Below are 18454 nucleotides of genomic sequence, written 5' to 3' on the forward strand. Positions count from 1 at the left end.
CCTCCACGGGCTGCAGCGTGGAGATCTGCTCCGTGTGGGACCCGTGGGCTGCAGGGGGACAGCCTGCTCCACCAGGGGCCTCTCCCCAGGCCGCAGGGGAACTGCTGCTGTGAGCCTGGAGCACCTCCTGCCTCCTGCTGCACTCACCTTGGGGGCTGCAGAGAGGTTTCTCACTCCTCCCTGACCCAGACGCTGCTGTGCAGCAGGTTTCTTTCCCTTTCTTAGGTGGGCTCTCACGCAGGCGCAAACATCATCCTTTTTGTCTCAGTTCTGGGCAGCAGCGGGTCCCTCTGGAGCCTCCTGGAACCGGCCCTTATCTAACATGGGGCAGCTGCTGCATTCTCCTCACAGAGGACACCCCTGCAGCCCCCCGCTACCAGAACCTGTCCTCGTAAACCCAACACAAGACACCGACCGAGCCTCCCTGATTCCCAGCAGGTGGGTCAGGCTGGGAACCCAGGCCAGTGCCCGGCAGACCCTCCTGGGCCTTGAAAAGCAAGCTTTATGGGGACGTAGCACCCAGAAAGAACGGAGTCACACAACAGGATTCATTTCCAAAACCACCTCATAGACACCTGGGCCAAAGAGCAGGGCCTTGAGCGGGTATATCACAATGACAGAGTTCATTTCCTTCCCAGTAGCTGGCACGTGCCGTTTTTTGGGATTTCGGGGCTACAGTGAGCTGCTAAGAGGGATGTCTTAGCTCTTGCAGGGCAGTGCTTCCACTAAGGCCAGGACTTTTCTGCATCTTCTACTGCCCTGCAAGCGAGGATGCTTGGGGCACACAGGAAGCTGGGAGCGGACACAGCTGCAGGGATTCCATAAGGCACAAGCAAATGCAGCCTTGGCTTGGTGACACTTTCTCTTGATTACTGCTCAACACAAATTACCTCGAGCAAGTCTACTGTGAGGACTAAAGGAAAGAGACGTATGGATGCTGCTAAGCTCTTCTAGCTTGTACCAGGTAGGAAAGATACCTCTGTAGCAGGCGTGAAGAGGATAGCACTAATTAATTAGATGAGAAGCGGAGGAAAGGCACTTAGAGGTAGTGAAAAGCAGTTAATGTGATGTTCCGGGGAAGCTTCAGTCTGCTTAAGGAGTAGCAAGAACAAGCCTAAAGTCATAGCCAAATACAAGAAAGAGAGGAGGACACGCAGCATGAGAAGCTCCCGAGAGAAAGGAGCTCTGTTTTGGGTAAAAATCAGTCCCTTTTTCTATCATGGAGACATCCAAGGGCGTAGGACACGTGCACTTCAGGGAACCAAGAGATGCTGTGCATTTCTCTCGTCCCCCTGACACAGCCACTAGGTGACGATGCTTCCAATTCTCTCTAAAGAAACCTTGCTTTCTCAGGCCCAGGCGTCCAGCTGCACACCAAGGACGTCCCTGGCTCCCAGGCACAGTTCCCAGGCCCAAGGCCGAGCTCCCCTCCGAACCCCCATTCCAGCAGACCTTGCTCCTGGCATTGTGGAGCAGCCATTTCATGTCAGCCTTTTCTCCTGGCAGTCAGCTTAGCGCCGTAACCTCTGCCATCGGGGCGCCCGAGAGCCGTGTGAGGTCAGCAGAGAGTCACTGTCAGCCTTTGACCTCACAAAGGTGGGTGGCCATAAGTGCCCTGAGCGTCCAGCTCGCATTGAGTACTGCTGGTGGCACTCGAGGCGTGGAGGTCTGCATGGTGCAATGGGAGACGCCGATGTCCTGCTGCTGGAACAAGAGACGCTGATGTGCTGCTGGTGCAGGAGGAGACCTGAAGGTGCTGCTGCTTAGAGGTGCTGAGGAGCGGGCAGCCTCAGCGGGCAGCTGAATCAGAGGGCAGGGAAGCTAAGCAGCTTCCTTCTCTGGGGAAGGGGGCACAGAGAAAGTGACTGGAAATGGGGTACAAGCCCTCAGCCTCTAAAAGCAATCCCTCAGATGTTTAGGTATAGTAATGTTAGGTATATCTGTTTGACTCTAGACCCCAACATGTTTGTTAGTGTCTAGTTTGTCAACTGCTTTCTTGTGGGGGATTTGAGTTGGCCATTACTGTTTAGGTGAATGCTGACTTCGTATCTATGGTGCACTTTATTCTTAAAATGGGAAGTTTCTACCAATTTCCCGTCCAAACTTGCTCATAAGCCTACTGCAGTCATCATTTCAGATGTGTCTCCCAACTTACACATTTCCTATTTCTCCTTGATATTTACTCAAGAAATTCATTTACGTAGAGACAACATATTCTTCTCTCAACTGGCATCTGGCTGGGCAGAATGATGTCCTTTCATTCCCTTCCAGGCAATAGGCAACTTGTTCCTTCTGTCATGTGAACTCTTCCTCCTAAGTTCAATGTGAATACAAGTGGCAGAACTGTGCCTCATGTCTCAAATGAGTGTCAGGGCTGCCTTGTCCAGTGTATTCATACTGGAGGGAAAAAAAAAATGAATAGCCATACACACTATATAACCACTTAACTTTTTCAGTCCTCCTTGTGCTAACAGTGCATGAACGTGAGGTTTTGTTGTCATTTTTGTTTGTTTGTTTGTTTGCTTGCTTTAAACTCCTGACTGCCATATAGCAAACATGACAAAAAAACACCCTTTTTTGAGAATCTCTGAGAATGGCTCTGCTTTGTATTATCACCTGTCACTTCACCTGAACCATTTCAATCACAAGCGATAGCCTTCTGTCAGGCTTGGTAGTACTTCCCAACCTTATGTCCCCTGCAAATCTCAAAGCTCATGTGAGCTCATGTATCCGTAGATAATGTATCAGAAGCTCACAGAAGGTGAAATAGATGTAATTCATCCCCTGTGTAGGGAAGAACTGGTCCTAGAAAGGAAAGCTATTAAATTATCTGGAAACAATTTAGCTCTGATAAATTATTTTGTAAATTACACATTACCCCCTCCTTCCCTGGTCTTAGCTGTTCTTGCTCCAAAACTTTGCATGGTGTTGATGTCAAACTAACAGGCCCACACTTGTCTGGATGACTCTTTACCCTCTTCTGGACAGAGGTGTATTTGTTACTCTCCCATTCTGGGGACTATCCCTGATTTGCACAATTGTTATGCATTTTTCCTACTTGACTTGTTGTTCTGTGTGCCAATGCTGTTAATAGGCTAGGTAGATATCAGCTTTTCATTTTTCACTTGAATCACTATAGATTGTTATTTCACCTCAGATGATGTTGCGCCTAGTGCCCTACCCTCCTTTTCAATGGGAGTCCTGTCACTGCCCTTAATATCACATTGTTGTTGCTGTTAGATGCAGGAAATAAGATTTGCAGCATTTGAGACATCAGTAACTTTTGATCTATTTTTGCCTCAAGTGTGCAACTGTCCTAATTTGTTCTCTTTGTTCCCCCTGGTTTCTGTGGCTTAAGTACCACTTACTATTATTGTTTAATTTCCTATGTGAAGGAGGTTTTTGGTCATTCTTACTTTATTTCTGCAGTTTTTAACCTCTGAAACATGCCTTTTCCCATCGCTTTTTTCCTGTTTGAATTTTGAATTTTAACTATGCCTTCTCTGCACTCAAGTCCCAGAGCTGCTTAGTCAGACTCAATTATTCATTTCCTTAGATTTCAAAGTTTGCATTTCTAAGCCTCAAAACCTTCATTCTAAACCTGGTTTTGTCTGTCGTGAAATGTAAAATGAGAAAAGTCAGCTCATGATCACACTTTATTCAAATTTTACTACATTTAAACCCATACAGGAGCCAAGTCTAAAACGGTCTTATATTTTTTCACTTTTGGGAAGAAATCCATCACATAGTATACCTCTATGAACATAAGTGGTAATTATCTTTCAATCTTTTGCTGGGAAGTTAAAGTCTCCCATAATTCCCATTATTGTTTACATGTCTGATAACTGTACAGAGATGATTCACTATTAGACTGGAGCTAAGAGCAAAGAGCAGGCTAGCAAGGCTGTCTATCTTTAGCAGTGATTTGCACAAAACCACTCTTTTGCTGACCCATAACATTTAATTTCTCCATCCTCTGCTTCTTGCTAACACAAAGCACCATCTTATTCCATCCATTTGCCTTGGTTTCCAGCCTTCCTGAGATTTATCGGTCCTTGTATGACATTCATGCCTTTGTTTCACCCTTCCTGTGTTGACACTTGTCATAACAGTTTTAGATCCTGAACATGATCATCTCAAAGTTTGCCTGACAGTTAGGTCTTCCTCACATTGTCATAGAGTATCAGGTCTCTACCACTTGAAATAGATTGGATTGGATTAGATTATTGGCACCGTCTCTTGTGCTGGTAGTCCATTATCTTCACAGTCCGTACAACTGGCCATCAGTGAACATGAAGTGGCCTTATCCTGCCCATTTACCTTTCTGGAAATCAGCCACTCTCTCTGCCTAGAACAGGGAATGGATTTTCCTCACCTATCTTCAAAAGCTCTGAAGTTTTCTGTGATCTTTCCAATTGTATGGTATGATAAGCTTTTGCTGCCACTGAAGGGTAGAAGTCATTATGAATAGTGCCAACAAAACAGAAACATAACAATGAAAACAATATTTTAATTCAGAATAGGTATTTGAAAAGTTCACCTTTTCTAGCACAAATGGGGAAAAGAAAAAAAGGAAGGAAAAAAAAAAAAAAAAAAAAGCAGTCCTAAAACATCAAAACTGTGGCCAAAGAATTAGAAGAAACACTATTTTTCCAAAGCTGCAATGTTTTCCATTCATCTGGCTGGGCCAGCAGAGCACTGGAGACCTGGATGCACTGTACTCATGGCTGGTTCCCCTAAATGACCTGCAGGGAGATCTTCTTATCTCTATCCCTCTGTTTCTCCTTTCAATCTCTGTTTTGTCTGTTTGTATCACTAGCTCTCAAATCGCCACTGATATATGCACGTGCAGCACCCAGCACAACCTTGTTTCAGGCTCCAGCGGGACCTTTAGGCATTACCATCCTGTAAACAAATAACAATGATAGTGAGTGTAATTACAATCGTCAAACTATTCCAGCTCCACATCATTAGCCATGCCCTGAGCTAAATAACATTTTAATCAGTTTGATATGTCATCTGTGGCTTTCTTCGCTGTCACTTGCAATCCAGCAAACTCCTTCCTTCACGTTTCTAGATTAGACAGAGGGTCCTCAACTGCAGACATCCAATTCCCTGTTCAGGAAGCAGCGAGACCTTTCCTCTTCTCACAGATTTAAGATGATAGCCAAGCATCATGAGACACAGTGCGTATGTCTCCTAGGCCCATCCCATGAGAGCAGGACATTTACCACACATGAGAAGAAGACTTAATGCAGTGGCAAAGCAAAATACTCAGTGTCAAAGCCATGTCTAGATGATCATTAAAGACAGATCAAAATTACCCAATACAGGAGGAAAATCTATCGTTTGTAGAAGATTATGTTCTCTGATTATTAGTTTCTAAATTAGTTTTTCCTTTGGATTTCCTCTGAACTTAAACTTAGTTTGGAATGCCTTTGGTTTTGAATATTTCTGAAATCGTATTACTTCTCCTAAGTAAGTTGCTAGTCTGTTCTATTTACGTGAAATTCGAATAATATTGCGAAGTATCTGCCATCAGTTTTACTGTGTGCCAGGCTGAGTTCCCTGATGAATTTCAAATTTCAGATATGAAACAGTAAAGGTTAAAAAAAAAAATGTTACAAAGGGTACTTCATGCAGTAGCATAAACTTCTGTTTTCTCAAAACTTGTATCAGTTCATCTCACCAGGACCAGCAGGGGAAGCACACTCTGCCTAGGCACTGGCAAAGGGACACAGTGAGAGTGTAGGGTCTCTTGCTGGGGCCATTCAAAATTTGACTGTACAAGCCCCTGAGCAATATGACAGGGCTTTAAAAATGGCCCTGCTTGAAGTACGCGGGTGATCTGGAGACCTCTAAGGTGCTTTCCAACAAAAGCTTTTCTATAATTGTATGAAATCACCTGCAATAGATTAACCCTGGTCATTATTCCTATCACAGGAAATAACTGTGATGCCTGGGTAACAGGTGAGCTTACTGCGACACCAGGGAGAGCCTTCCTGTACTTAAAGGCAACCTGTAGGAAAGCTGGGGAGGGAGTCTTTATCAGGGCCTGGAGCGACAGGACAAGGAGTAACCGCTTTAAACTGAAAAGTAGCACCCAGAAAGAACGGAGTCACGCAACAGGATTCATTTCCAAAACCACCTCATAGACACCTGGGCCAAAGAGCAGGGCCTTGAGCGGGTATATCACAATGACAGAGTTCATTTCCTTCCCAGTAGCTGGCACGTGCCGTTTTTTGGGATTTCGGGGCTACAGTGAGCTGCTAAGAGGGATGTCTTAGCTCTTGCAGGGCAGTGCTTCCACTAAGGCCAGGACTTTTCTGCATCTTCTACTGCCCTGCAAGCGAGGATGCTTGGGGCACACAGGAAGCTGGGAGCGGACACAGCTGCAGGGATTCCATAAGGCACAAGCAAATGCAGCCTTGGCTTGGTGACACTTTCTCTTGATTACTGCTCAACACAAATTACCTCGAGCAAGTCTACTGTGAGGACTAAAGGAAAGAGACGTATGGATGCTGCTAAGCTCTTCTAGCTTGTACCAGGTAGGAAAGATACCTCTGTAGCAGGCGTGAAGAGGATAGCACTAATTAATTAGATGAGAAGCGGAGGAAAGGCACTTAGAGGTAGTGAAAAGCAGTTAATGTGATGTTCCGGGGAAGCTTCAGTCTGCTTAAGGAGTAGCAAGAACAAGCCTAAAGTCATAGCCAAATACAAGAAAGAGAGGAGGACACGCAGCATGAGAAGCTCCCGAGAGAAAGGAGCTCTGTTTTGGGTAAAAATCAGTCCCTTTTTCTATCATGGAGACATCCAAGGGCGTAGGACACGTGCACTTCAGGGAACCAAGAGATGCTGTGCATTTCTCTCGTCCCCCTGACACAGCCACTAGGTGACGATGCTTCCAATTCTCTCTAAAGAAACCTTGCTTTCTCAGGCCCAGGTGTCCAGCTGCACACCAAGGACGTCCCTGGCTCCCAGGCACAGTTCCCAGGCCCAAGGCCGAGCTCCCCTCCGAACCCCCATTCCAGCAGACCTTGCTCCTGGCGTTGTGGAGCAGCCATTTCATGTCAGCCTTTTCTCCTGGCAGTCAGCTTAGCGCCGTAACCTCTGCCATCGGGGCGCCCGAGAGCCGTGTGAGGTCAGCAGAGAGTCACTGTCAGCCTTTGACCTCACAGAGGTGGGTGGCCATAAGTGCCCTGAGCGTCCAGCTCGCATTGAGTACTGCTGGTGGCACTCGAGGCGTGGAGGTCTGCATGGTGCAATGGGAGACGCCGATGTCCTGCTGCTGGAACAAGAGACGCTGATGTGCTGCTGGTGCAGGAGGAGACCTGAAGGTGCTGCTGCTTACAGGTGCTGAGGAGCGGGCAGCGTCCGTGCCGGTGGCTGAGCATGCTCCTCTTAATTACGGCTCTACCCTTCCTATCTTTTTACTAAGGTGGGTAGAGAGAAATGCCCATATCTGTTTATTTCCTGGTAAGAAATGTAAGAGCCTTGTATCTGCATATTCAGCAGATTCATCCCAGCACCCTTGGTACTGGTGATCTGTGTTGATCTGTAATAAAGAGCAATTGGTAGCACACCAAGTCTCCGTGACCTTGCATCTAACAGAATCGTCCAAATCCCTGTTGTGATCTCTCTACAGCTGTGGGCTGGCTAAGCTGTCTGTTGGATGGTGAAAATGGGAAATGATTGGGATGGGAAATGATGAGTGGGCCGAGAAATCATTGCTGGGATGGGAAGACTTCCTTGGGGTGGAAAGCCATTGGGGTGGGAACTCAAAGAGATGGGAAATCTTCCCTGGGTTTGAAATCCTTGGGAAGCAAAAGCGTCGGGATGGGAAATCACTCCGGGGATGGGGAAGTATTGGGATGGGAAGTCTTTAATGGGGTGGGTAACATTCACTGGGGAAGGAAGTACTTGGAAAAGTAATCAGAGAGATGGGAATTCTTTGGGATGAGATCTCTTTGGATTAAGAAACGCTTCGTGTCGATGGGAAATATCTCGTATGGGAATCTGTTATCATGTGAAATTGTAAGGATGGGAAATGACCGTTAGGATGAAAAGCTGGTACTGGGACGGGAAATGCTTGGGACGGGGAAGTGTTGGTGTGAAACCGTCCTGGGCATGGCAAATGATGCGTGGGAGGGAAAGCCTGATGGGGATGGAAAAGTCTTGCGACGGGAAGCCTGCTTGGGTCCAAAAGCTGCAGTCCTCACCAAGATGGCGGCGAGGGGCTGGTCAGCCGTTGGGACGGAACGGCCGTTGCCCGCGTTCCCCAACCGACCGCCCCACTCTCCAGCCACCATGGCAGGTACAGCAGCCGGCTCCCGCTCCTCCCGGGGCTGCGGCCCTGCTGGCGAGCCCAGCGCCCCAGATCTCACCCCAGCGCCCTTTTTCCCACAGAGGGTTTCCCCAGACGGCTTCCGCGGCTTCCGCAGACGCAAAACTCCCCCTTCGTCGTCCCAGCCGTGCCGCCAACGGTGGCTGCCTGGCTGCTGCCCTCCCTCCCCGGAGCGATGGCGCTGCCCTTGCAGCCCCCGCAGGTACCCACCCTCCCCTACGCGCTGCCCCAGGCCACCGTCTGGCACGTGGTGCCGGGGGTCCAGGGGCAGGTGCTGCAGCTCCCCGCCGGGGTGCAGCTGGCACCTGGGGGGCACCTCCCACCCGAGGGGCATCACCTGCAGCTTGGGCAGCTCCCCGCCGTGGGGCAGCTCCCTGCTGTGGGGCAGCTCCCCCACACCGCTCCTCCCTGGGCCCCCGTCTACCAGTGGGGACAGCCCGTGGGGACGGGGACGGTGCTGCCCCAGGATCCCCTCTGGCTGGGGCCCGGGGCCGTGCTCCATGGGGAGCTCCTGCACCCCGCAGGCACCTGCCTGCTGCAGGCCCCTGCCCACCCCGGCCCCCCACCCCTCCTCGTCCCGGGGCCTCCGCTGCGGGGGCAGGCGCTCCCCGCGCCCCGCACCCTGACCAGCAGCCGGGGGCAGCTGCCGGAGCCCTGTGACCACGCCGTGGGGCTCAGCGAGGACCAGGGGCCCCCGCTGCCCGGCCCCACTCCCCCCGAGCCTGCCCAGGCTCCAACGACCGCCAGCACCCAGACGGTGACGCCCGACGGTGAGTTTGGGGCTGGCGCAGCCGGCCGCTGGGCGCCCCACACCCAGGAGCCATGGGAAAGCTGGCATCGCCCATCCTGGGGGATTTGCTTGCTTTTTCCTCAGCGGCGACAGTTGCAGAGGTGCCTGAGGAGCCCCTGGAGCTGCTTGAGCTGGGCCCCGATGCCTTCGCCGAGGCCTTTCCCCACCTGGCAGGGGACAGCCAGCAGCTGCAGCACCTGCAGGACCAGCTCCCGGCCGACCTGGACATCTCCAGCTTGGAGGAGCTGCTCAGCTGGCTCGATGCCGTGGAGCCCCAGGACGCCTTCCCCGGTGTCCCCAGCAGTCCTGTGCTCAGCCGCTTCCTGTCTGAGCTGCCCGACCTCTGCGAGGACATGGAGGAGCCGAGCACACAGGGACTGGCAGCCACCAGAGCGCTGGGTGAGGTACCCTCAACCCCTGGGGTGCACCCCGAGAAGGTGCAGGGTGGGCGGGCGGTGCAGCCCCCTGCTGTGCCGGCAGCGAGCTCCCCCCTCAAGCCTGCAGCCAGTCCCCAGCTCAGTGCCCTCAGGAGACCCCTGCCCAACCCTCCCTTCACTCTCCCCAAAAGGCCCCCCCACCCTGAATTCCCCACTGCCCTTAGCAGACCCCTGCCCAACCCTCCCTCGCGTCCCCTCAAGAGACCCCCCGACCCTGAATTCCTTAATTCCCTTAGGAGACCCCTGCCCAAGCCTCGCCTGAGTCCCCTCAAGAGCCCCCCCGGCCCTGAATTTATTAGAGCCCTTAGGAGGCCCCTGCCCAATCCCCCTCTGAGTCCCCTCAAGAGCCCCCCGCCTGCCCCTGCGCCCACCGGCACCAAGTGGGGGGCCAAGCGCCCCGCGCCCACCAGCACCCCCAGCACAGCGCAGAGCTCCCAGCACAGGAGGCCGGCGACGGAGAAAACCCCCGGCAAGGAGAAGACGACGCTGCTGGGCCAGGGTGGCCAAGGCCCCAAGACGCTGTGCCAGGGGAAGACGGGTGGCCACAGCGCGGTGGCTGGCAGCAGCGGCCAAGCGGGCGGCGGCAGGCAGCAGCCGGCGAGCGACAGCACCAGGGCGCCCAGCAAGAGGGCCCGAAGCCCGGGGGCTGCTGGGGGGCAAGGAGCAGCGGCACCGCCTCCCCGGAGAGCGCTGCTGCTGCTGGAGCCCCCCCCCATTAAGCCCCGTGCCCGTGCCCGTGCCGTGCGGGCCCAGGACAGGCTCCGTCCCCAAGCCATCGGGGACAAGACGCTGCAGCGCCAGCACCCAGGGACAAAGACCCCCAGCGAGACTTTGCAGCCGCTGGGGGCCAGGGCGAAGGCGCTGGGGCCAGTGCGCCAGCCGCCCTGTGTGCAGCTGCAGCCCACCTCCAGCGGCCCCAGCAGCATGCCCAGGGCCCCGCCGACGGTGCCAGGCTCCAGCGCTGTGCCCGCTGCCCCCCGGCCCCCAGCTGGCGACAAGGCCCAGGCGGTGCCGGCACCACCAGGCAGCACGGCGCGAGCATGGAGAGCTCCCGTGCAGCAGGCGCCCAGAGCGCCGTGCCTGCCAGCCGCGGGGGGCCAAGCGCAGCGGGAGCCTCTGCCCACGCAGCCGCGCACGCTGCAGCGTCCGGCGCAGCCCCGCGTGGACTACGTGCCCTGCGTGGGGCCCTGGGCGGGCGGCGACGCGGCGCCCACGCCGCTGGAGGAGCAGGAGGTGTCGGTGCCCATCACGCCGCAGCAGCGTCCCGAGCGGGAGCGCCTGAAGAAGCTGGCCCAGGAGGAGCGGCAGCGGGCGGCCCACCAGATGAAGATCGGCCCCGTGCAATTCTTCGTGCAGCGGCAGAAGGACCACGCCATAGCCAAGTATTACGGCTACCCGTGACCCTGCGCTCCTCGACGGCCCCCGCAGCACCCGGGCCCGCTCAGCATGCAGGCACAGAGACCTCTGCAGGCGCCTGCTCCAGCTTCAGCCACGCTCCTCAGCCCTTGCCCCTCTCGCTTGCCCTCTCCCTTCTCCAGTGCTGGAGCTAGGCAGTGTTTGCCACTGTCAGGGATGGGCAACTGGGGCAATGGGAAATGCGCGGGTCACGAATGAACGTTGCAATGGGAAGCTGTTGGGATGTTGGCAATAGCTGGGGTGGGAAAGGTTGGGCGTGGGAACTGCTTGTTGGGACACCAAATGGCTGAGATCCCAAACTTCTTTCTTCTTTCGGGTCATTTCTCTTATTTAGTGCCTTCCTTATTAAATTCCTCTAGTGTAGGTATTCACTCAGCAAGGCCTCTGCCTGCAGCTGTTCTGGCACTGAGATGCTGAGGGGATTTCATGCAGCCCGCTCCCGCTGCCCATGCTCAGTCCGTGCATGGATGTGGGCATGGCCAGCACGGACGGGAGAAAATGGGTGGACGGCTGGGTGGATGGGAGGGTGATGGGAGTTGGGAATTCAGCCTTGGGATCAGACACGGGAGGTTGTTGGGATAGGAAATGATCAGTGGGATGGGAAGTCACGATGGGGATAGGAATTCATTAGAATAGGACAAATTGGTTTCATTTTTATTTATTATTTTATTAATTTTATTTATTTATTTTATTTATTATATTTATTAATTTTATTTATTAAATTTACTTTATTGACTGTGTTGTACAGGATGGCATTTTTTTAGGTTCTCTTCCTTTTCTACCCTATTAAACTCTCTTTATCACAACGCACTGCTTTGTACTTCATTTTTCCTTCCGAGTCGTTCTGGATTCACTCAGGATGGGGGGGACATTTGTGAATGCCTGTGTGCTTCAGATCCAAGGTCACCTTTGCCCTCAACTCAAGATACATATTTGCATCTGTTGTCATGATACAAAATTAACAACAACAAAATAAAAGTTAACTACTTCCGAGCACCAGCTGTACGTTTGCTGGGTCTGCTCTATGCATTTTGAAGACCATTCAATACTATTCAGCACCTTCAGGAGGAAATGTGTGGTTCTAGGGAAATGCATCTTGATCTGATGCAAACCTGCGACGCACCCTGCAGCCCCTGCAACCCCTGTGATTTTACCTGCAGCCCCTGCAACCCCTGTGATTTTACCTGCAGCCCTTCCAACCCCTGTGAGGTTACCTGCAGGCCTTCCAACCCCTGTGAGGTTACCTGCAGCCCCTCCAACCCCTGTGAGGTTACCTGCAGCCACTCCAACCCTGGGACAGGCCCTACAGCTGGCTCCGGGGACTACCCCGTTGCCGTATCAGTCGCCAATACACACAAGATGAAGGAATGGATGCAGAAGTCATCTCGTTTAGGCAGGGAAGAAAGTCTTCCGAAGACGGGGAAGGAGCAATAGGCAGGCGAGGCAGGCGACCCCAATGTAGGGCCATCCCAGGGAAGAGGAGGCTGTTATAAAATAGAAAAGAGAGAAAAGCAGCAGTAAGCAGGTGATCCCCATCCCTGGGCGAGCTGCGAGACATGGGACAAGATTTCAGCTGTCATGCAGGCGAGCACATTGTCACCTGGCTGCTGCGATGCTGGGATAACAGCTCCGGGAGCCTGGAATCGGAGGGCAGGGAAGCCAAGCAGCTGGGATCCTTCTCTGGGGAAGGGGGCACTGAGAAAGCGATCGGAAACGGGGCACAAGCCTCTGGAGGCGGCGCCTGTCAGGCGTGAAGGAAAGGGATCCCTTCCAGGAAGATGCTGTGGGGTTGCTGAGGGTCGAAGAACAGCAGGTGTTGGCTGCTCCCACCGTGCTGCAGCAGCGGCAAGGGAGAGACGTGGTGGTTTTCCTCAGCTGGGCAGCTGAGCTCCACCTCAACCGCTCTCTCCCTGCCCCTCCTCAAACGGAAAGGGGAGAAAATAGGATGGAAAGGGCTCAAGGGCTGAGAGAAGGACAGGGAGATCACTCCACAATGATCGTCACGGGCAAAAGAGGCTCAGCAGAGACTGTTCCAGTCCAGCCCGGGCCTGCTCCTGCGGGGGCTCTCCCCAGGCCGCGGCCTCCTCCAGGCCACATCCACCTGCTCCAGCGGGGGCTCCTCCACGGGCTGCAGCGTGGAGATCTGCTCCGTGTGGGACCCGTGGGCTGCAGGGGGACAGCCTGCTCCACCAGGGGCCTCTCCCCAGGCCGCAGGGGAACTGCTGCTGTGAGCCTGGAGCACCTCCTGCCTCCTGCTGCACTCACCTTGGGGGCTGCAGAGAGGTTTCTCACTCCTCCCTGACCCAGACGCTGCTGTGCAGCAGGTTTCTTTCCCTTTCTTAGGTGGGCTCTCACGCAGGCGCAAACATCATCCTTTTTGTCTCAGTTCTGGGCAGCAGCGGGTCCCTCTGGAGCCTCCTGGAACCGGCCCTTATCTAACATGGGGCAGCTGCTGCATTCTCCTCACAGAGGACACCCCTGCAGCCCCCCGCTACCAGAACCTGTCCTCGTAAACCCAACACAAGACACCGACCGAGCCTCCCTGATTCCCAGCAGGTGGGTCAGGCTGGGAACCCAGGCCAGTGCCCGGCAGACCCTCCTGGGCCTTGAAAAGCAAGCTTTATGGGCACGTAGCACCCAGAAAGAACGGAGTCACGCAACAGGATTCATTTCCAAAACCACCTCATAGACACTTGGGCCAAAGAGCAGGGCCTTGAGCGGGTATATCACAATGACAGAGTTCATTTCCTTCCCAGTAGCTGGCACGTGCCGTTTTTTGGGATTTCGGGGCTACAGTGAGCTGCTAAGAGGGATGTCTTAGCTCTTGCAGGGCAGTGCTTCCACTAAGGCCAGGACTTTTCTGCATCTTCTACTGCCCTGCAAGCGAGGATGCTTGGGGCACACAGGAAGCTGGGAGCGGACACAGCTGCAGGGATTCCATAAGGCACAAGCAAATGCAGCCTTGGCTTGGTGACACTTTCTCTTGATTACTGCTCAACACAAATTACCTCGAGCAAGTCTACTGTGAGGACTAAAGGAAAGAGACGTATGGATGCTGCTAAACTCTTCTAGCTTGTACCAGGTAGGAAAGATACCTCTGTAGCAGGCGTGAAGAGGATAGCACTAATTAATTAGATGAGAAGCGGAGGAAAGGCACTTAGAGGTAGTGAAAAGCAGTTAATGTGATGTTCCGGGGAAGCTTCAGTCTGCTTAAGGAGTAGCAAGAACAAGCCTAAAGTCATAGCCAAATACAAGAAAGAGAGGAGGACACGCAGCATGAGAAGCTCCCGAGAGAAAGGAGCTCTGTTTTGGGTAAAAATCAGTCCCTTTTTCTATCATGGAGACATCCAAGGGCGTAGGACACGTGCACTTCAGGGAACCAAGAGATGCTGTGCATTTCTCTCGTCCCCCTGACACAGCCACTAGGTGACGATGCTTCCAATTCTCTCTAAAGAAACCTTGCTTTCTCAGGCCCAGGCGTCCAGCTGCACACCAAGGACGTCCCTGGCTCCCAGGCACAGTTCCCAGGCCCAAGGCCGAGCTCCCCTCCGAACCCCCATTCCAGCAGACCTTGCTCCTGGCATTGTGGAGCAGCCATTTCATGTCAGCCTTTTCTCCTGGCAGTCAGCTTAGCGCCGTAACCTCTGCCATCGGGGCGCCCGAGAGCCGTGTGAGGTCAGCAGAGAGTCACTGTCAGCCTTTGACCTCACAAAGGTGGGTGGCCATAAGTGCCCTGAGCGTCCAGCTCGCATTGAGTACTGCTGGTGGCACTCGAGGCGTGGAGGTCTGCATGGTGCAATGGGAGACGCCGATGTCCTGCTGCTGGAACAAGAGGCGCTGATGTGCTGCTGGTGCAGGAGGAGACGTGAAGGTGCTGCTGCTTAGAGGTGCTGAGGAGCGGGCAGCCTCAGCGGGCAGCTGAATCAGAGGGCAGGGAAGCTAAGCAGCTTCCTTCTCTGGGGAAGGGGGCACAGAGAAAGTGATTGGAAATGGGGTACAAGCCCTCAGCCTCTAAAAGCAATCCCTCAGATGTTTAGGTATAGTAATGTTAGGTATATCTGTTTGACTCTAGACCCCAACATGTTTGTTAGTGTCTGGTTTGTCAACTGCTTTCTTGTGGGGGATTTGAGTTGGCCATTACTGTTTAGGTGAATGCTGACTTCGTATCTATGGTGCACTTTATTCTTAAAATGGGAAGTTTCTACCAATTTCCCGTCCAAACTTGCTCATAAGCCAACTGCAGTCATCATTTCAGATGTGTCTCCCAACTTACACATTTCCTATTTCTCCTTGATATTTACTCAAGAAATTCATTTACGTAGAGACAACATATTCTTCTCTCAACTGGCATCTGGCTGGGCAGAATGATGTCCTTTCATTCCCTTCCAGACAATAGGCAACTTGTTCCTTCTGTCATGTGAACTCTTCCTCCTAAGTTCAATGTGAATACAAGTGGCAGAACTGTGCCTCATGTCTCAAATGAGTGTCAGGGCTGCCTTGTCCAGTGTATTCATACTGGAGGGAAAAAAAAAATGAATAGCCATACACACTATATAACCACTTAACTTTTTCAGTCCTCCTTGTGCTAACAGTGCATGAACGTGAGGTTTTGTTGTCATTTTTGTTTGTTTGTTTGTTTGCTTGCTTTAAACTCCTGACTGCCATATAGCAAACATGACAAAAAAACACCCTTTTTTGAGAATCTCTGAGAATGGCTCTGCTTTGTATTATCACCTGTCACTTCACCTGAACCATTTCAATCACAAGCGATAGCCTTCTGTCAGGCTTGGTAGTACTTCCCAACCTTATGTCCCCTGCAAATCTCAAAGCTCATGTGAGCTCATGTATCCGTAGATAATGTATCAGAAGCTCACAGAAGGTGAAATAGATGTAATTCATCCCCTGTGTAGGGAAGAACTGGTCCTAGAAAGGAAAGCTATTAAATTATCTGGAAACAATTTAGCTCTGATAAATTATTTTGTAAATTACACATTACCCCCTCCTTCCCTGGTCTTAGCTGTTCTTGCTCCAAAACTTTGCATGGTGTTGATGTCAAACTAACAGGCCCACACTTGTCTGGATGACTCTTTACCCTCTTCTGGACAGAGGTGTATTTGTTACTCTCCCATTCTGGGGACTATCCCTGATTTGCACAATTGTTATGCATTTTTCCTACTTGACTTGTTGTTCTGTGTGCCAATGCTGTTAATAGGCTAGGTAGATATCAGCTTTTCATTTTTCACTTGAATCACTATAGATTGTTATTTCACCTCAGATGATGTTGCGCCTAGTGCCCTACCCTCCTTTTCAATGGGAGTCCTGTCACTGCCCTTAATATCACATTGTTGTTGCTGTTAGATGCAGGAAATAAGATTTGCAGCATTTGAGACATCAGTAACTTTTGATCTATTTTTGCCTCAAGTGTGCAACTGTCCTAATTTGTTCTCTTTGTTCCCCCTGGTTTCTGTGGCTTAAGTACCACTTACTATTATTGTTTAATTTCCTATGTGAAGGAGGTTTTTGGTCATTCTTACTTTATTTCTGCAGTTTTTAACCTCTGAAACATGCCTTTTCCCATCGCTTTTTTCCTGTTTGAATTTTGAATTTTAACTATGCCTTCTCTGCACTCAAGTCCCAGAGCTGCTTAGTCAGACTCAATTATTCATTTCCTTAGATTTCAAAGTTTGCATTTCTAAGCCTCAAAACCTTCATTCTAAACCTGGTTTTGTCTGTCGTGAAATGTAAAATGAGAAAAGTCAGCTCATGATCACACTTTATTCAAATTTTACTACATTTAAACCCATACAGGAGCCAAGTCTAAAACGGTCTTATATTTTTTCACTTTTGGGAAGAAATCCATCACATAGTATACCTCTATGAACATAAGTGGTAATTATCTTTCAATCTTTTGCTGGGAAGTTAAAGTCTCCCATAATTCCCATTATTGTTTACGTGTCTGATAACTGTACAGAGATGATTCACTATTAGACTGGAGCTAAGAGCAAAGAGCAGGCTAGCAAGGCTGTCTATCTTTAGCAGTGATTTGCACAAAACCACTCTTTTGCTGACCCATAACATTTAATTTCTCCATCCTCTGCTTCTTGCTAACACAAAGCACCATCTTATTCCATCCATTTGCCTTGGTTTCCAGCCTTCCTGAGATTTATCGGTCCTTGTATGACATTCATGCCTTTGTTTCACCCTTCCTGTGTTGACACTTGTCATAACAGTTTTAGATCCTGAACATGATCATCTCAAAGTTTGCCTGACAGTTAGGTCTTCCTCACATTGTCATAGAGTATCAGGTCTCTACCACTTGAAATAGATTGGATTGGATTAGATTATTGGCACCGTCTCTTGTGCTGGTAGTCCATTATCTTCACAGTCCGTACAACTGGCCATCAGTGAACATGAAGTGGCCTTATCCTGCCCATTTACCTTTCTGGAAATCAGCCACTCTCTCTGCCTAGAACAGGGAATGGATTTTCCTCACCTTTCTTCAAAAGCTCTGAAGTTTTCTGTGATCTTTCCAATTTTATGGTATGATAAGCTTTTGCTGCCACTGAAGGGTAGAAGTCATTATGAATAGTGCCAACAAAACAGAAACATAACAATGAAAACGATATTTTAATTCAGAATAGGTATTTGAAAAGTTCACCTTTTCTAGCACAAATGGGGAAAAGAAAAAAAGGAAGGAAAAAAAAAAAAAAAGCAGTCCTAAAACATCAAAACTGTGGCCAAAGAATTAGAAGAAACACTATTTTTCCAAAGCTGCAATGTTTTCCATTCATCTGGCTGGGCCAGCAGAGCACTGGAGACCTGGATGCACTGTACTCATGGCTGGTTACCCTAAATGACCTGCAGGGAGATCTTCTTATCTCTATCCCTCTGTTTCTCCTTTCAATCTCTGTTTTGTCTGTTTGTATCACTAGCTCTCAAATCGCCACTGATATATGCACGTGCAGCACCCAGCACAACCTTGTTTCAGGCTCCAGCGGGACCTTTAGGCATTACCATCCTGTAAACAAATAACAATGATAGTGAGTGTAATTACAATCGTCAAACTATTCCAGCTCCACATCATTAGCCATGCCCTGAGCTAAATAACATTTTAATCAGTTTGATATGTCATCTGTGGCTTTCTTCGCTGTCACTTGCAATCCAGCAAACTCCTTCCTTCACGTTTCTAGATTAGACAGAGGGTTCTCAACTGCAGACATCCAATTCCCTGTTCAGGAAGCAGCGAGACCTTTCCTCTTCTCACAGATTTAAGATGATAGCCAAGCATCATGAGACACAGTGCGTATGCCTCCTAGGCCCATCCCATGAGAGCAGGACATTTACCACACATGAGAAGAAGACTTAATGCAGTGGCAAAGCAAAATACTCAGTGTCAAAGCCATGTCTAGATGATCATTAAAGACAGATCAAAATTACCCAATACAGGAGGAAAATCTATCGTTTGTA

The 18454-nt window shown here is 50.9% G+C and overlaps 1 protein-coding gene across 1 annotated transcript; it reads left to right on the plus strand.

Moving 5' to 3' along the window:
- The first annotated feature begins 8766 nt into the window (after window positions 1-8766).
- LOC136786617 (basic salivary proline-rich protein 2-like) lies at window positions 8767-12340 on the plus strand. Its single transcript, XM_066979778.1, has 2 exons — window positions 8767-9114; window positions 9219-12340. Exon 2 carries the CDS (start codon window positions 9488-9490, stop codon window positions 10970-10972), a length of 1485 nt encoding a protein of 494 aa, XP_066835879.1. The 5' UTR covers window positions 8767-9114; window positions 9219-9487; the 3' UTR covers window positions 10973-12340.
- The last annotated feature ends 6114 nt before the right edge of the window (window positions 12341-18454 follow it).

This window comes from Anser cygnoides, chromosome 18 (assembly GCF_040182565.1).
Source record: "Anser cygnoides isolate HZ-2024a breed goose chromosome 18, Taihu_goose_T2T_genome, whole genome shotgun sequence".
NCBI classification, from domain to species: domain Eukaryota; kingdom Metazoa; phylum Chordata; class Aves; order Anseriformes; family Anatidae; genus Anser; species Anser cygnoides.

What these genes read in the sequence shown, in the direction of transcription:
- LOC136786617 (XM_066979778.1), top strand. Translation starts at nt 9,488, where the DNA reads ATGGAGGAGCCGAGCACACAGGGACTGGCAGCCACCAGAGCGCTGGGT.